Here is a 17,338-nt window from a genome sequence, read left to right as displayed (position 1 = left end):
CAGTGTTATGGTGACATTTGGAAGCTAATGTTATTGTTAAAAACAGACAATTATAATTTCATGAGAAACACTTTCTTCTCACCACCAGTAGAGGCTATTCTCCAGCTGTGCACACGTGTAGAGAGCGCAGCAGTGCAGTGACACCATGCGTTCCCCCTGCAGCTCAGGGAAAGCCTGAGCGCTGTGCTCCAGCTTAGAGGCCACTGTGCTCAGTGTGTCATCCACCCAGGTTGCCACCTGTACCACACACACACACACACACACACACACACACACACACACACACACACACACACACACACCAAAAGAAAAGTTAATGACCAATTCGTTAAACAAATGTCATGTTAGGATGGCTGATTAATAAAACATCAAATTTATTCAATCACAATCTACCTTGTTTGTCTCTGTAGCTACAGTGGCTCGGATGCTATTGGCAGACAATAAGGTAATCTTCTCATTGGCCAGGCCCAGGAAGGATACACGTGGGTGATGAATGGAAGGATTCTGATGACACAAATGACAGAACAGTCAGTGACATCTGCTCTCCAACACCAGTAAACTACCAGTGCGTTAAGCATGCTCAATAACAGACAGGACAATGTTGTTTCAGTGGGGAAATGTATATATGGTTGTAATAATTTGTAATTTCATTCACATAGGTTGAATTCTCCACCTGTGCATTCCTATAGGGTTCAGGTTCGCTCCACTTCCACTGATAAAGTTCTCCTTTGGAGCTGACAGCCACCAGCTCTGAGAACATGGCTCCAATGCTCACAAACTTCACACCATCCTGGAAAGAAAAGGAGCTCTCAGTAAATGTCACTAAAAGCAAATATCCAATAGACTAGATTTGCTCCAATCAACTTGTAGAGACATCTGGAGAACTGATCAAAAAGAAATAGAATAAACCAAAGCTCCAATGTCATAGCCATGGTTAAAACATTAAATCAGCAGCTCTGTTTGTGCTCCTCCTACCTTATCAGGCCACCACTGGAGCTCCTCTCCTAAGGAGACAGGGCTCTGGACAGGGATGCTCTTCTTGTCCAAGCTTGGCTCGCCCTCACGGCTGGTGGAGCCTCGCTCTGTGTCGAACGAAGCCCCATCCAGCCACCGGCGCTCACGTAACCTCAATACAGACTCACGCTCACGCAACAGCTCTGAGTCGCGCTCTAGGGGAAGAAGGAGAACTGGTATGCAATAAGGTCACACCAGTGGGATAGAAGTAAGCCACTCTCTGGGAAAGACCCGTCAACATAGTTTTAAGAATAGAGAGAGAAAGATAGATTCTTTAGAATCACTGTAATGCAAATCAAAATGGCAGTACTGAAGATTGAGTGGGAGTCTAAATTAAACTGTGTGGGTGAGTCAGTTTGCGCGCTCATATGTTAAAATGCGAGGGAGCAGAGGAAGTAAATAGACAGAGAGAAAGCATGCATATGGACTAAAAGTGGGCTAGGAAGGTTTTTAGAATATACTGCCTTGAAGGGTCCCTGTTAAGACAGGTGGGCCTAGCGGGCCTTTCTCAGAGAGCTCACAGTATATACTATAGCCATGCAGCAAACACCACCAAACATTTATAGCCTGGAACACCAAACACCCATATCACAAATCAAGTTAAACAGACTGAAGAGAAAATTTCCCCGGCAAAAAAAGCTAACCCCATTTCTTTTTATGCTTATGTTTATGTAAAACCTGTCCCTCAGCTCAATTGTTTTTTTTCCACATCCGCCCTACCGATGTCTTTTTTGTTCAAAAACAACATTGCCTTGTAGGTAACCTGCCTTGTAGGTAACCTGTCTTTTTTTTTAATACAATCCATCTCAGGAAAAATACTACAGAAAAACTCTGCTGTGCTTCTCCAACTTGTCTACTGTGTTGTCTTCTGTTTAATAATCTATTAAAGCTCCATTCTGTCAAACAAAAGCCATCACCAGTGTTGTCACCAAAGCCTCTCCAACACCCTGCCTTGCCTTTACCAGGTTAAAAGGTGAGTTGTTAACTTACCTCTAGAGGATCCCAGGCGAGACAGCGAGGAGCGTCTAAAAGAGGGGTAGCCAAAGTAGCTGATGTCTTCGGAGAACATGGCATCAGCATCAATAATCACACTGGGGTGAGCTGAGTGAATGTCTGCATCCAACAGAGACATCAGGTCCTCTGCATGTGACAAAGGCACAAAGGATGAAAGGTTGAAGACAAATGTTAGAAATATTGTCTAGACTATTACAGTGATGACAATGCAGTGTAATTATGATCACAATACGTGGTGTTTGAATACTGTATTTTTCTTCAACACAATAAAAAACACACACACTAACATCAGTTTATGTAAAAGCTATAGTTTTTTCTGTTAAGCTCTTTTTTTTTTTTTGACAAACCTCCAGGGAGGTAGGACTCGCTGGCCGTGTCGTCTCCATCATCTCCATCTTCATCGTCCCGGCTCAGCAGGTTGTTGACAGCGAGGTTGACATCTAGGTTGGTCCTCTGGAGTTCCCTAATGATCACACTCCTGGACTTCCCCTGAAGGACTACCTGGGCCTGGGGAAAAAAGCACAAAAGCACATTTTATTGATACTCAGTGGTGACTGCTGATTACTGAGTGCACTATTGAGATTACATTAATAAACAATGATGTGTGTTTCAGTAAGGAAAATAACAGATGTGTTGTTTATACCTGAGTAATAAGCTCTTCAGGGATGACAGAAGCTGGAATGACGGGCTGAGGCTGGCTACCTAGAAGGCCCGAGCCACGATCTCTTCCTGTGCGGATCACCCTGGTCTGTCGACGGGAATCGCGAGCTGCTGTTGACGACCTGCCCGACGTTCCCCCGCCTCCTCCACCGCCTCCGCTCCCTCCTCCTCCGCTGCTGCCACCACCTGCTCCGCCTCCTCCTGCTCCGCCTCCACTCCCACCTCCTCCACTGCCTCCATTTACGCCCGAGCTCCAGCGACTCCTGTTACATACAGTGCAAGGCCATGGTCAGATACAACTGCCAAAAACACCATCTGACTAACAAGAGCAGACTCAAAAACACGCACACATCTGGATACGAAGGGATTCGACCTTTGTGATAGCGGAGACAGGGCAGCATGCAGCAGCAGCATTTACAGGAGAGAAACTATCTAACTATCATTTTGTTTCGATTTAAATTTAAGGGTGCAAGTTTAGAGGCTTATTCTGCAGCTTATTCAGTTCAGCACAGCTTTGGTCGATTCAATCAATTCTCCAGTGGTCACCAATAACAAGAGCACTTGAAAAAACGACTGCATACTGCAAATTTAGTGGAGCCAGTGAATGTGGCTGGATATATGTCATTTGGTGGACACATTTGGCCAATAGATTTTACAGCATCGTAAAGTTCTCTCTTCAGAGGGAAGAACTGTGTGGGGGATTACACCGCTGACCCACTGCAGCGTCAGTGTTGTGCTCTAAACATTGAGCTTTCACAGGACTGTTTGTCTCTGTCAACCTTGCCAGAACTTACCCAAGGGTGTTGCCTGCCAGTCTGCCAAGTGTGTCAGAGCCAGACAGGAACCAGGGCGGATCACTAGTCCTGCCTGGCCTGGAGCTCCTTCCTGTCCCTGAACCACTGCTCAACTTTGAACTGGAAACAAAAGATGGGAGATGAGTTACAAACCTACAGAAGTCCCACACAGGACCAAAAGACTTTTTTTTTTTCTTTCTTTCTTTTTTAATTACTACCTGGGTTAACAGAAACTAAATTTTCCTCAGGTATTTCTTAAACTAAACCCCTTGGTTCAGGATTCATTTTCTTTGAGTGTTATAGTATGAAATGGAAGGGGCTATTTTGGAGACTAGCATGGCAACACCCTTGGGAATCAGAATTGGCTGCAACTCGTTCCGCCTTCAAGACTTTCCTTTTTTTAAAAGTTCTTGGGGTTTTGGGGCTGCGACTGCTTTCTCCTATTTCTATGTTAAACCAAAAGTTGTTTACTACAGTATTCTTAATTAATGTGTTTTACGTAGACATTTTGTATAAATGGTGTTTTGCTGTGGCAAGGAAAATAATTTGTGCCAATGTTTCATATGATTGACTATAGTGACACTGAAGTTAGTCAACAAAATAATTCAATCATGTTAGTACCATACTGTGACGGAGGGCAATGAAATACAGGAACAGGGATTCAGATTATTCTTACACAATACAGAAAAACAGCCAACAGTCAACAAGCTGACACAGTCCATGTAACTTTGGGTACAATGCAGAGTCACAGAGGATATTAGGCCATGTTCAGAAAGCTGACAAACTTGCCAAAGACAACCTGCCATACTCTTTCCCGTAGGCCTCCCAGCAGCCCACAATGGTGCTGACTGAAAAGCTATTAAAATTTGAAACCATCTCATCTTCTTTTGCGGCAGTCTGCGGCAGGGAACAAAAAAAAAAGTGTTCTGCAGAAAAGTTTGGAGCAGGGACTCTTTACGCTTTTTTACAGCCTGGTTCACGTGCATACTTAGCAGCTAAAGAGGCCATGAAACCTCTGAAATCACTGTTGGATGTTGTTCCGCTGGCAGGATATATGGACAACTATCAATGAGACATTCACCAAATATACATGCTCACAGCCAACACAAAACAGAGCAGCTAGTAAAAAAAGTGTTTCTATTAAGTAGCAAACACTTGCACAGGCATAAAGGCATCTGGCTTTCAGAGAGTTACACAAACAGTCTTGCTGTTGGTTGTTAGGTGTAAAGATTCGAATATAGGCAGACGTATTTTTAGATTGGAAAAACAAATGTGTACTGAGAAGGTTGGTAACTTAGGAGGAAAAACTCTCTGAAAAGCAGCTTTAAGTGCCAATCACTAAAAGAAATCTAATCTTAATCACAAGCACAACACCAAAACATCCACCAGTCCAAAGGCTGACTGATGGAGGACATTTTGGGAATAGACTGTGATGTATGAAGACATACGCTTAACTTCTGATAGATGAAAGTCTTTGTAGCAGAGCGAGAGAATCATTCTAGAAGTGCAACCATGTCCAAAATTTGTCATACTCATCAAAAAACGGGCACGAGTGCCGAATTCAAATCACAGCGACCACCATCAGTACGCCTGAGCATGCTCAGAGTGTCTCGTACTAGACATCTCCACAAGCAATCTGTTTTCCAGCTCAGTGCCAAAGCTAAAACAGTTTCCGGGACAGAGCCCATCATAAAGAAGTCTCTCACCCATCGCTGCCATCCGGTTTGCTAAGCTCCAGGCGATCGGGCTGGACAGCGAAGCTGATTCTACACACACGTCCATCCTGAAAGAGAGCATTCATGGTGTTTAGCATTCATGGTGTTTTGTCTTTCACACATAAGTGAGCGAGTCTATATGCAAATAATAGCTGTTCACTTATCTCAGATCATGTTATAACCACATCAAAACTTGCGGCATTAGACCTGACGTTAAGATTAACATACTGTTTGTGTGCCTTTGCTCATGCATAATTGACAGTTAACTCCACACTCATCCCGAATACACTTCCACCTGCATGACCAGTTTGCTGACGTTTCAGTCAAAGCTCACATAAACAAACTGAGGTCAATTACAGCATGCCCCTTTGGGTGTTTAAAGCCCTGTTCCAAATGGATTACCTAAATCAGGGTGGTGTCCTGAATATAAACAAGATGCCACATGTTAAATCCTTGTTTAATCTATGTTGACAGTTTCTACATAACCAGAAAGTAGAAGTGAATGTAAAGTGTTACAGCATTACCTCAAGGAGAAATCCAGCATGGTTTGGACCTACGACACACTGCTTTAGGGTGGCCTGCTCCAGTAGACTAAGGTGTGGATGACTGCATTTGAAAAGGAAAGAGAAAAGCACAAAGACAAATGAGACAAGATACGAGATAAAGAACAAGATCCTGTTTATAACAAATGATCAAATTAAGCAGAAGCAGAACATTACGACATCGACACAAACTTACCTGTTATAGCTGTATTTGTTGAGCTTCTCTGAGACTTCACGGAGCCTGGCAAGAAGATAAAGACTATATTAATGCAAGCAAGGCCCGTTTAACACCTAATTATTGCAAGTTAATGTATGTGATTCATCATTTCCTGACACAGACAGTTTAGGTGCATTTTGTCAAGTTATCCTATAAAGCATAATCTCTTTACTGCTTGTACTCATTGTGTTGGAAAACAATCCTCAAACAAAGATGGGGCGCATCTGTTCCACATTATTAGCAACAAACAACAAGCCTACAGTCGGATATTAATGATGCCACTGATGACAAGAACTGGAGACAAGATGACGGTGGTAAAAAAAAAAAAAGAGAAAAAGTTTGGACTGTTTTGTTTGTACCAACAATTGTGACAGATGATTGTGCTCGCTGCTGATGCTGAACATGTGAACATCTGTGTCATAAGCTGTCAACCAAAGCTGACTGCACACAGGATGTCAGAGCGCAGGTCACAGCTCTGAGCGAGTGGCAAGGCGCTAATCTGATGATGGCAGTGTAGAAAGTAGAGTAGCAAACTGCACAACAGAATTTTGCTCTGACCATCAGTTATAACCATTTCATTTTTTTTATCCGTTTGATGTGTCGAAATGTGCGGCACCCACGAGCCTCAGTGGCTATCAATTTACCGATTTGACTCATAAGGATTGTTAAAAACGTGTGAGTGTTTCTGTCACTTGCGATCATTGAAGTAGCGTTGAGTTCAGAGCTGGGCTTTCAGTGTGACATAAACCGACAGCAGGAAAAGGAGCATTACCAAAACAGGACTTACACTAATACTCTCTAAGGCATAACATCTTCATAAGAGATGTTCTCGATTTCCTGTTTTCAGTTTTACTAAACCTGAGAAAAAGAAAATGTTCATGTGATTTTATGTCCGTAATATTGTGAAATGGATGAACGCATTAGACATGTCAAAAAGGGATTGTTCTTGATTATAATCGCACCATGAAAATCTATAATTGTTTAATTTTTGCATATTTTAAACACATTGCATTAAGAATCAGGTTGTCGCATTGATCAGCAGATAATCCAGAATTTAAAAAAAATTTAATTCAAGATCTTCAGAACAGCTAAATTCTTTGGACTTTCGTTTTTCCAGATGACTGACTCATTTTTGTGCCGATAAAATCTATCCCAATTAGTTTGCATCCATCCTTTCCGTTGAAGTATTCCATCTGCAGGTAATATATTGTTTGCCATGCAGAAAATGAATAGGATATCTACTTCAGAACCTCCTGCCACCTGAAATATCGCTTCACATCTCGCTACAATTGTGAAAATCAAGCGTCAAGCCTGCCACTCCGATCTAGCAGTGTGTGAATTAGTACTGAATGGGCTAATGTAATGAAAATCTATACATTCAAGAAGTGTTGGTAACTTTGAACACAGTCAATCCCTTTTAAAAAGGAGTCTGCCTAATTTAATTGCCTGGATGTTGCAATTTAATAGACAATGGAGAAGGTAATTAGACATTTCCTTCTTAAAGAAATCCAGTACAGATGAACAATGTCCTTTATAATGTTGGTTTACACGTCAGGTAACCTGTTTTCACCAGGGACTGCACTTATCCAATGATGCTACATACTGAGATGTTATGTATCCCGTTTTTCTTGTCAAGAAACATACATCCACTATGAGCTTTGGCCTGTGCTGGCATCTTGAAAATATATATATATATATAGTTCTACTATGTCTGCCACACATGGTCATTACACACACCTACAGAAGCGCAGAGGCACATGTTGTGATGAATGACCTGACTCAAACTCAAAAAGAAAGGACGTCAACAAATGCCACGGGGCAATCCCGATCTTATCAGTCACCCTCAGGGGTAAGTGTGAATGAGTGACACATAAAATGGAAAAAGCAGAAATCTCCTCACAATACAGAAGCACACTAAAACACGCATCGGTCCAAATGCTCCATGAAGGTGAGAGAAAATGACTCACCAAAGCGTCCAGGTCAGTCATTCACTAAGCGACCACTCAAACAAATGGCAGCACTCTAGCACAAACACAAAGTCTACTCGCCCCAATGAGCCGTTCAAAACATAGTCACTAAAGCACAGTGAAAACATATTGAACATCCATCGCACTACAGGGGAATGCTATTTGCTCTGAGCTAAACTAATGTGTCTAGGCAGACCACGTTTAGGTCAAACAAACAAACCACTGACATTTGGTTGAGGAAATCTGACCAAATGTTCATGCCAGGCGAGCACTCTTAATGAGCCAAGCTGGACCAAGCCTTTTTTTTATATTTCAGACAGAAGCACTTATCTGCTTTGACAACTGCAAGTTCCTTCATGGGGAAGAGAGAGGAGGGGGCCTCCCAGCAGCACATGGTGACTGTAGCATGCAATGGCATGCATGCCTGGAGATGAAACAGCCATGACCTCTTTAAGGAACCCCATGGTCCATACCAACAAGATGTTTGAGTGGCTCCTTTCAATATGATTTGTAAGCAGCAGAGTAAACAGAGATTTCCTGTCAGTCACATCGAAGATGTTCCCCCCCATGAGTTCGATGTACACCAACCTAAACGAGGTGTTCAAAAACACTCACAGCCTATATCCAGTTCTTAATCTCAAGGTCATTCTAAAAACACTTCTCAACCTCTTTGTCTTTAAGTAGAACAGCTCATTAATCAGTTCAATCTCAATGGATGATATAAATAGGTTTATCATAAATCACATGTTCTGCCAAAATACAGGTCACACACAATGTCCTGGACCTGTTACAACTGCTCCTGACTAATGATCTCTTCAGTTTGGACATTTCCAAAAAAGAAAAGCCTTTAAATGCACTGTGATGCGTTCAAGTACCATGTCACTACTAACAATACTGTGTGCAACTGAATTAGCTGTGCGTATATACGCTTGTGGCCACTCCGTTATTTGTTAACAGTGATATCATGTTGTATAATTATGTGAAAAGATCCCGCATCGTTCACGCACATTTTTTTTTTGGAAGTCTCGGTGTGTCCCCGTATTGAAGAGGATAACAGGATTAATGTGTATGCGGTGTTGCTAACTGTGCCTCGCTGCATATTTTAGATATTTATCTCGGTGCGCAATATTAGAAAAAAAAACAAAAAACAGACAAATTAGGTGATGGTTTCCGGCAATGTTAGCGAGCAAACAGCGCTATGAAAAACTTTCAGGAAGACCCTGACACAACAAAAGACACCGAAACACAAATATTTGGCTTTGTCAGGAGCGTGGTGGCGATTTCGCCTGCTAACGTTAGCGGCTAGCTCTCGGTTAGCTGACGTTAGCCGCTTTCATTGATCGTGATAATCAACGCAGACGCCCACAAAACAAACACCGACACACGTCAAAGGACGGCGTGGGGAATTCACACGCCAAATATCGTGTATTTTCAACGACATTGGTGTTTTACGACCTTTATTTCCCTCTCTTTTCCCCCCATCCCCCAACCCGCATTGTCTATCTCAACTTTGAGTGTGAGCCAATCCTCCCGGAGAGCCGAGGAAGCTGCTAGCCGACAGCTAGCTGTCCCCACGGCAGCCAGTCAACGACGTTATCACTGGACCGACTGTTTAGGTTTAGCATCGGGCTAACCGAGGATTGTACAAGATGCCGGGCCTTGTTTCAACCCCAGGAGAGAGGGAGAGAGAGAGAGAGAGAGCAGGGGGGGGGGGTCATTTAAATAATTTAAACCCCAATACGCACGCATGACAATGTCAACACCGCTCGCTAACATAACCTCGAATAATATTCACCGTGCCCCGCGTGTAAATACTGAATTCAAATCTTCTTTTTCCACGGGCCGCAACAAAAATACCTGTCATTGAGCTGATCCTCGGTCCCGGGCAACGGGTGAACCACGAAGTGTATAGATGTCATGGGGTCAGTCCAAAATCACACACACAGGCGTGTGAAAGATGTGGAAATTGTTATTCTTTCGATGACTGTTGTATATGTGGATTCATAGGAATCGTTTAATGGCGAAAAAGCTCGAGTTTAGATCCCAGCCTCCTCACCCACATGCCGCCATCTTAACTCTAGCAAGCTTCTTCTCTGTGTGTTGATTAGTGCACATGCAACCGCTCCGCTGGTTGGATCCCCGAGCACAAACAGGAAATGTGTTAAATTGGACGGGATTGGCTTCAAGAAGAAAGGCAAGGAGACTGTAATCACAAAATACTACACTTTCACACTCCACAGTCTTTGTTCTCTCTCCCAGTTCAAGCCACCGAATCTGTGTTTATTTGCGTTTCCGAGCATCTGCGGAATTTTTCCAGACCCATTACTGTACTACAAAAGGGCAAAGAAAGGGTTAAGTATGGCTAGGTAACCCATTTACAAGCCAAGACAATACAACACAATACAGAAGGCTATGACAATAGGATATCAAAGTACAAGTGTGATTGATCATTCAGGGGTGTCAAGACTGAAGAAAAAACTAGAAAACCGTGTGGTTACACACACACACATACACACACACAATTCCACATTGAAACAGTGAAGCATCAGTTTAACCTTTTTTTACTTGAATCCTGTGCTTGTTCATTGGGAAAAAATGCTCTTTAAATTTTAAATTACCAAGGAGGTTACATTTGCTCACGATTATTTCTTATTCTGCTTGATATTACAACTTTATTGGCTTTTCCAAAAAAAGATCTAGATGAATAATTACACTACCAATTGAATACAGACAGCGTGGTTATGGAATAAACAATTAGATTATACTGAATCCATTTTAAAACAAGAGGAATGTCGTGATGTGCATGTTTTTTTTTTTTGCTCAAAGAAGCGAGGATACAATAGCCACCATTCTGTGATCAACAAAGACTTAACATTATGTCACTAAATCTTAAGGGAACAACGTAGTTATACTTGGCAGATTGTCAGCATCAGTCTGGAAATGGAAAAGATTCTTGTGGGACCCTCAATTTAATGTTGCTATTCTTGCACTACAATTATATTTAAAACTGAACCAACTCAGATCGGAGCTCTATAAAGGGAAAAGAACTGGGAATCTGTTCACGTTGGCCTCATGTCCATGGAAAACTTTGTTAGTGTGTAATATCCCCACATCATCTAAACCCTATGAAATCTGGGAAATGATTTAAACAGCACTGGTGCAAGCATGCTCCCCTGTTATAGAAATAAGAAAAAGGCAGGAGACAGAGAAATCTAGGTTCAAGATTAACCTTTTGTAAATGTGACAAAAGTCTGTTTGAGTTTTAATTCTGGCTGTAAAAGGGTTGAGAGAACTGTGCTGGATTTGCCAGACATTACAGAGATGAGTGAGCAGAGGGCAATCATCATATGTGGATCAAAGGACGACATGCCATTGCTCAAATAAACTGATAATCCAGGGTACATTTTGAGTTTCTTGTTGGCTAAATGCTTGGTAATAAAACATTCCATTTGTTTAGCAAATAAAAAACAGTTAACATTTGAATGAAAATCAAAATCAAAGGGATATGTAGCTAATCTGTCTAATCTTCAAACTAATCCAATAAAAAAAACTATTATCTTTTCACACCAGCAGGTGGCAGGGTTGACCTTTCATAATCAGATCAGAATTAGTCTCAGGAAACCACACTAACACTGACCACATTTATCTTTTTCCTGCACTGCCTGTCAGTGTATTTGACAAAGACTAGAGAGGACATGTGCATATGCACATATAAAGGTACATACTGTAGAAACAGAGCTCCAGACCTCTGTAACTGTCCACGATGGCCATTTGTGAAATATTTCTGTGTTAAAATAGGATATTAAAGAAACAACTGGAACTGAAACTGAGAGGTTTGAGACAAGACGAGCTGAAATGAAGCATGATACAGAAAGAACATCTGCACTGCCCCAGGTTACGTTTCTTATTGATCTGTCATCTGCAGCACACATTCCCACTTGGCAGAAGCAAAGAAATTAACCTATTTTAACCAAAATGACTGATCTGGTTGTTATACTGTGCTTGTATGTAGTGAGGCCTGCAGTTCACATCATCAGGACATTAACTAAATAGAACAAGACAAATGTTGCACATAGATTTTTATTAAACAACATATATCTGTGGGGGTTTTTTTTGTTTGTTTTGTTTTTTTACTTACATAACACATTGTTGTGAGCGTTTTCTTAGGATAACTAATGACATCAATATGAGTTACAAATAATAGACAATACTTAGACAATAGACAATACACTATCATTATTGGAATTAAACTGTTTATTTCAGTCAATAATCTGGCCTTACTTTCTGCTAAAAGTGCCACATGTTGTGTATCCAGCTGGGACAAACAATTTTTTTCTCTGTATTTACTCAGTTCAGCATGTAGGTTCATGAAACTAGTTCCAATGCCCTGCAAAAAAACAACAAAAAAAACCCTTGACCATCTATCAAGAGTCAAGTCAAACAAAACCCCAGAAATCTCCGGAGCTATTTTTAGGTATTGGGCACTGAGTTATCAAATGACCTCTGGTGTTGTCAAATAAGGGTACAAAGAGTCAGTGCCAGGAAACTGCACTGTCATCAGAGCAAGGTTGGAGGGTTCACAGCTTTAAAAACTGAAAAAATGCATGCAGAAAACACTAATTTGATAATAAAGGTCTTCAATATGGTTAAAACGTGTGATTGATGTGATTCTACTTAATGAGGTTTGAACTGTTGTGAAACTGGATTCTAAGCCAAACCTAAACCATCACCACTTGGATTTTTGAATATTGAACTATCCTCCACATTCATTTAAAGAGCAGTGGAACAGCACCAGCTCCTGTCAGTCAGGCCACAACCAGAAGTATAAGTTATTCTCAGTAAAGTAACATGATCACTGGCTGGAGAGTAAGACTTTAAAATAACTCCTCTCAGTGCTGTCTGTGGCATATCTTTACAGGTCTAGGGCAGGGGTAAATCTGACTGTTAACAGCAGGCCAGTCCAGGCCTCTGGCACAAACCCTCTAGTCCAAACATTCAGTCACAGATGCAACATAGCTTAAAGAGCATTATGCTGGCCTGCATGCCTGTATGAGGAATAAGGAGAAGTAATGAGCTGTCGTCTAAGTGGCTTTTACTTTTTGGAGTGAGACAAACATCCATTTCTGTAACAGAAAAGGAGGACACTAAGTCCTTGTTGGCGTAGTCTCACTTGCCATTTAACACCTCTTGAAAATTGGCTGATATTGTACGGCTATAACTATAACATTTGGCACAATGCTACCTCTAGATTCTAACAAAATCCATTAGTCCATTGCACAATGTCACAAGGACGTCGTAAAGTTCTGCTTAAAAGAGCATAGCCATTGTAACTACTTAACACTGACCATGAATCTGGGTCTCCATTGCATCATGCCTATTAAACTAGGGCAACCTGATTGGCTGAAGACCAGTAACATGGCACAGGACCCATGAAAAATGTGTTCTTTCATGCCATGGCCGCTCTGGAGTGTTAGGAGCTTTATAATCCCATCGAGACAGATAAAAGACTGAACCATGCTAGATCACAACCATTATAGCAGAGGTCATACTATTATGTGAAACTCTATCTATAAAAGATAGTTCTGCAATATGAAGTCTTACGTTTAAAGCTAAAAATATTTTTTATAATGACAACGGATTCAGTAACTTTGTAAAATGTGAAAGGTGTTACTATTAGTGACTAGTAGTTTTTATTATCTTTAATTATCCTAAATAGTCTATTTAAGATAATTGTTTTAATTCAGATTAGTGAGGTTGCTAGAAACATGACTCCAAGTAATTGCTCTTGTTGCTCTGTATCTGCCAGAAGAAGAAATATGCAATTTTTTAAACAACTATGTACTTTATAAGTTGATAATATGTCAGTGTTGTGTTTCTAGCTGTTTGTACTGCCCCCAGGTGGGCAAAGAAAATTGAGTAATGCAGCTTTAAAGGACCAGTGTGTAAGTGAGGCTGCATATTACAAGTCCGTTGCCTTTTCAAGAGTATAGGAGAAACTACCGTGGGATGAAACTCATGGAAAAACATGAAAGGCTCTTTCTAGAGGCAGTGTTTACTTTGTCCATTTTGGGCTACTGTAGAAACATGCTGGTGCAGCATGGCAGACTCGCCAGAAGAGGACCAGCAACGTCTCATTCTCAAGTCTCTCAAGTCTCATTCTAAGGTATAAACAACAACATAATTATTATTTTCTGATGATTGTACACTAATGAAAACATAGTTATGAATGTTATATTCCAATTTAACCTAAATTGAGACCTTTAAATCTAAACAAAAATCCAAAGCCATTTGACATTTTAATGATTTCCATCATTAGTGTACATAAGTTAAAGCACCACTTGAATAATTTAGTGTTAACACCTCTGTAAAGTTAAGGGACAGGTTAAAAAAAGAATGGTCAGAATCACCGTAGAAAAGGCTAGTCCCAAGTCGAGCTTCAATAATTCCAGATCTGGCTTTAGGACATCATTATGGTTCTTTTCAGACTTTAGAAAGCTCCTTGCAGAGCTGTTGCCACAGGCTACTCTCCCTCATGAGTTAAATGATTGAGTCATGTGGAAAATTGTTGGCGTGCTGCAGTAATGTAATCACATGTATGTATCAGTCAAATATGCAGAAGTATGAACAAATCTTATGGCTTTGTGAAGATGCACAAAAAGCAACAGAAGTTCAAGATATAGAAAAAATAATATATCAAATATATTTAGTATATTTTCTAACCAACTCTTATTCTGTGTGTAAATGTGTGTGCCAGTTATAGCAATGAATCGTTCTCAGAATGCCATTATCATGCTGCTGTTAAATCATAATTTCATTGTAGTTCAACACCATTCACCACCATGGAAACATTGTTCTAACTGTTTTTATAAAATTTGTTTCAGTTTATTGTTTTTCTGCACAATGCTCTATGCCAGTGGTTCTCAAACTTTTTCAGTCATTCCCCACTTTGGACAAGGGGGACTTTTCAAGCCCCATCTGCCTCCATCGTCCAGGTTTGTTCCACTATAATTAATATGCCGACGTTAATCAATATTTTGGCACTTTGGTTCCAGGTTACATTTTTCTAGGGGTCATATATCTAATGTTCTTTTAATTTAGACTGCATGTAGGCTAGTAATGATTACTAGGGGGTGTTTTGTTTTGAATGTATGATCTTTGTTGTCGTTAAAGAAAAGCATCGATAAAGCAGACATCCTTTCCATTGGATCTCATTTGCAGGCGTCAGGGAGCCGCTATCAATATGTGGGAGACTCCCGAAACTTCTGGGAGAGTTGGGATGTCTGGATAAAGATAGGCATAAAAAGGAAAATTTCCCTCTGTCACGTCTCTATTCCCCACCAGTGGGGCACACCCCACACTTTGAGAACCGTGGCTCTATACTAAACATTATATATTCATAAGGTACTGTAATGGATTCTGTGGAATTGTGACCTGTTCTTGTTACATGGAAAGAGCTGATTCTGCAGATCTGCAACTTGCAGTCAAAATCATGAACCATGGGCGCTGCAGGCGGTTTCGAAGGGGAACTGTTGGCGATGCAGGCAGTTTTGGGGAATTACTGACCTTTTGATAGTTTGCCTGATGATTGACCTGTGGTGAAGCACAGCTTGCCCGATGATTGACCTCAGATGATGTACATCTTTCTGTTCATGTTATAAATAGTGTAACTGCCCTATGCTCGGTGGAGAACTGAGACTGATTGTATCCTCAATGTGTCAGCTCTCCCTCTTGCGCAAAAATAGACACTTCAGCAGTATCAACTTTGAACACATACTTTGTTGTTCACCAGATAACTAGAATTTCCATGACAGGTACATATAGCATTGTGTACATATTATGATAAGAGTCACTAAGAGAGGTTCAAGATGCTTTATTAAACATTTTAAGGAGACACTGACTTATAAAACAAACAATAACAACATAACAATATTTTATTTGTGTTTCTTGCACTGAGACTCTTTTCTCTATCAGCTACTCATTCCTGGATATGCTTTTGAGGAACTTCCCACAGTGTCAGACACAGTCAAAGCATCGTGTGTCTGCATGTATATTTCTCTATTGTGTGTCCACAGCCGGCCTTTTGTTCGGGTTCTCTGTGCTGTGCAGGAAGGTCTAGACAGCTGACACTTACCTAATCCGCAGGCCTGCCTGGGGCCATCTCCTTTTGGCTGACCTCCCTCCCCCACAAAGGACAAGAAGCCTGATAACTGGAACAGCAGTCACATTTAGGAAGAAGAACATGTTCACACAGGTAAAAATGTGAGGAGCCAATTCACACCTCTTCCAAATTTACCAAATGAGACGTTTCAGTTTCAGAAGACGTTCTAAAAGAAGAAAAGGAAACCCTCTCACATAAACATATAATAACATATTCAAGCGTTAAATAGGATTTAAATGAGGATGGATGATAATCTTGCTATTGTGTTACATGTTTTAACACATTTTGTTCCGTTTTAGGTCTTACAGTAGTGTTTTTACTTGTTTTATTGTTTTGCACCAGTCTGCCTTCATTTGGTTGTGAATTCTGTGAGAAAAAAAAAAAAGTTTATTACTAAACTATAACATTATAAAAGAAAGGAACTCTGAAGGAACATATGAACAGATATAAAAGCAGATGCAATCCATCATTCAATAAACAATATCCAGCAGCGTCTTCCAGACCTGCAGGGAACATCTAATCTCGTTCACCTCTACAGGATGGAGCAGGCTGCTCTTTCTGAGGAGGCTATGGCCCTCCAATGTGTGCACTAGATTTCTATGGATGTACTAGTCTGTAGTAAGAACAGTTTCATCATCTTTGCTGTGCTATAGCTTCTGAATTAGTGTAGCCTCTGCAACTCAGTGAGGAAAGCCAGTTCTGCATACTATTTTATCATCTTATAATACAGCCCAAACTCCCAAACCTGCTAATTATGTATCTAGAGACAAATTCATCCGTTCATTATTTTAAAATTACAAACTTGAAAAGAAAGCTTGTCCTGCATGTATGTTAGATTTATTTTTTGTAATTAGACAGTCTAGAAGATTAATTGGGGATTGGGTTAACTATTCAAACTTTATTATAATCACATTAGATCTGTAATCAATAACCATCACCAAAGTGATTAGCAGGATCAATATCCTCTTGAATTGTTTAGTCATAGAGGGTGTGTGTGTGTTTCCTCAGACTAACTCATCGAAGTCGGTGATTGTGTGTGCGTGTGTGTGTGTGTGTGTGTGTGTGTGTGTGTATTGGAGGTGGGTGGGTGACTCAGAGTGTGTATTTGGGAATGTTTTATCACACGCCCATGCAGTTGTGTACCACGCTGCCTCCACGGTGCCGTCAGCTCCCGATCACGCACCTACTATCTCTCCCATTGGGCGACGCTTAACACACCTTTGCGTCCCATTGGGTGAGGCGTTAAGCCACGCCTCT

At 40.9% G+C, this 17,338-nt stretch overlaps 1 protein-coding gene across 11 annotated transcripts in view; it reads right to left on the bottom strand.

Annotated features, from left to right (window-relative positions):
• The window catches only part of ubr5 (ubiquitin protein ligase E3 component n-recognin 5), a 29,334-nt gene extending 19,284 nt beyond the window's left edge, over nt 1–10,050 (bottom strand). For 5 of the 11 annotated variants that reach the window (XM_010746611.3, XM_019256548.2, XM_010746615.3 and 2 more), the window contains exons 1-12: nt 9,781–10,049; nt 5,936–5,980; nt 5,722–5,803; nt 5,189–5,265; nt 3,483–3,602; nt 2,672–2,951; nt 2,376–2,535; nt 2,005–2,154; nt 976–1,187; nt 656–790; nt 394–504; nt 83–237 (exon numbers count right to left, since the gene is read on the bottom strand). In XM_010746611.3, coding sequence (XP_010744913.1) covers nt 83–237; nt 394–504; nt 656–790; nt 976–1,187; nt 2,005–2,154; nt 2,376–2,535; nt 2,672–2,951; nt 3,483–3,602; nt 5,189–5,265; nt 5,722–5,803; nt 5,936–5,980; nt 9,781–9,842 — 1,589 coding nt within the window. In that variant the 5' untranslated portion in view covers nt 9,843–10,049. Of the gene's footprint in view, nt 1–82; nt 238–393; nt 505–655; nt 791–975; nt 1,188–2,004; nt 2,155–2,375; nt 2,536–2,671; nt 2,952–3,482; nt 3,603–5,188; nt 5,266–5,721; nt 5,804–5,935; nt 5,981–9,780 lie in introns of all 11 variants that reach the window. The other 6 variants (XM_010746612.3, XM_010746619.3, XM_019256552.2 and 3 more) reach the window with 4 other exon arrangements.
• Nucleotides 10,051–17,338: the final 7,288 nt, after the last annotated feature.

Source organism: Larimichthys crocea, chromosome XIII, assembly GCF_000972845.2.
Source record: "Larimichthys crocea isolate SSNF chromosome XIII, L_crocea_2.0, whole genome shotgun sequence".
Lineage (NCBI taxonomy): Eukaryota > Metazoa > Chordata > Actinopteri > Sciaenidae > Larimichthys > Larimichthys crocea.
Note: the sequence above shows the minus strand (reverse complement) of the source record. Positions and strands in the feature narration are given on the sequence as shown.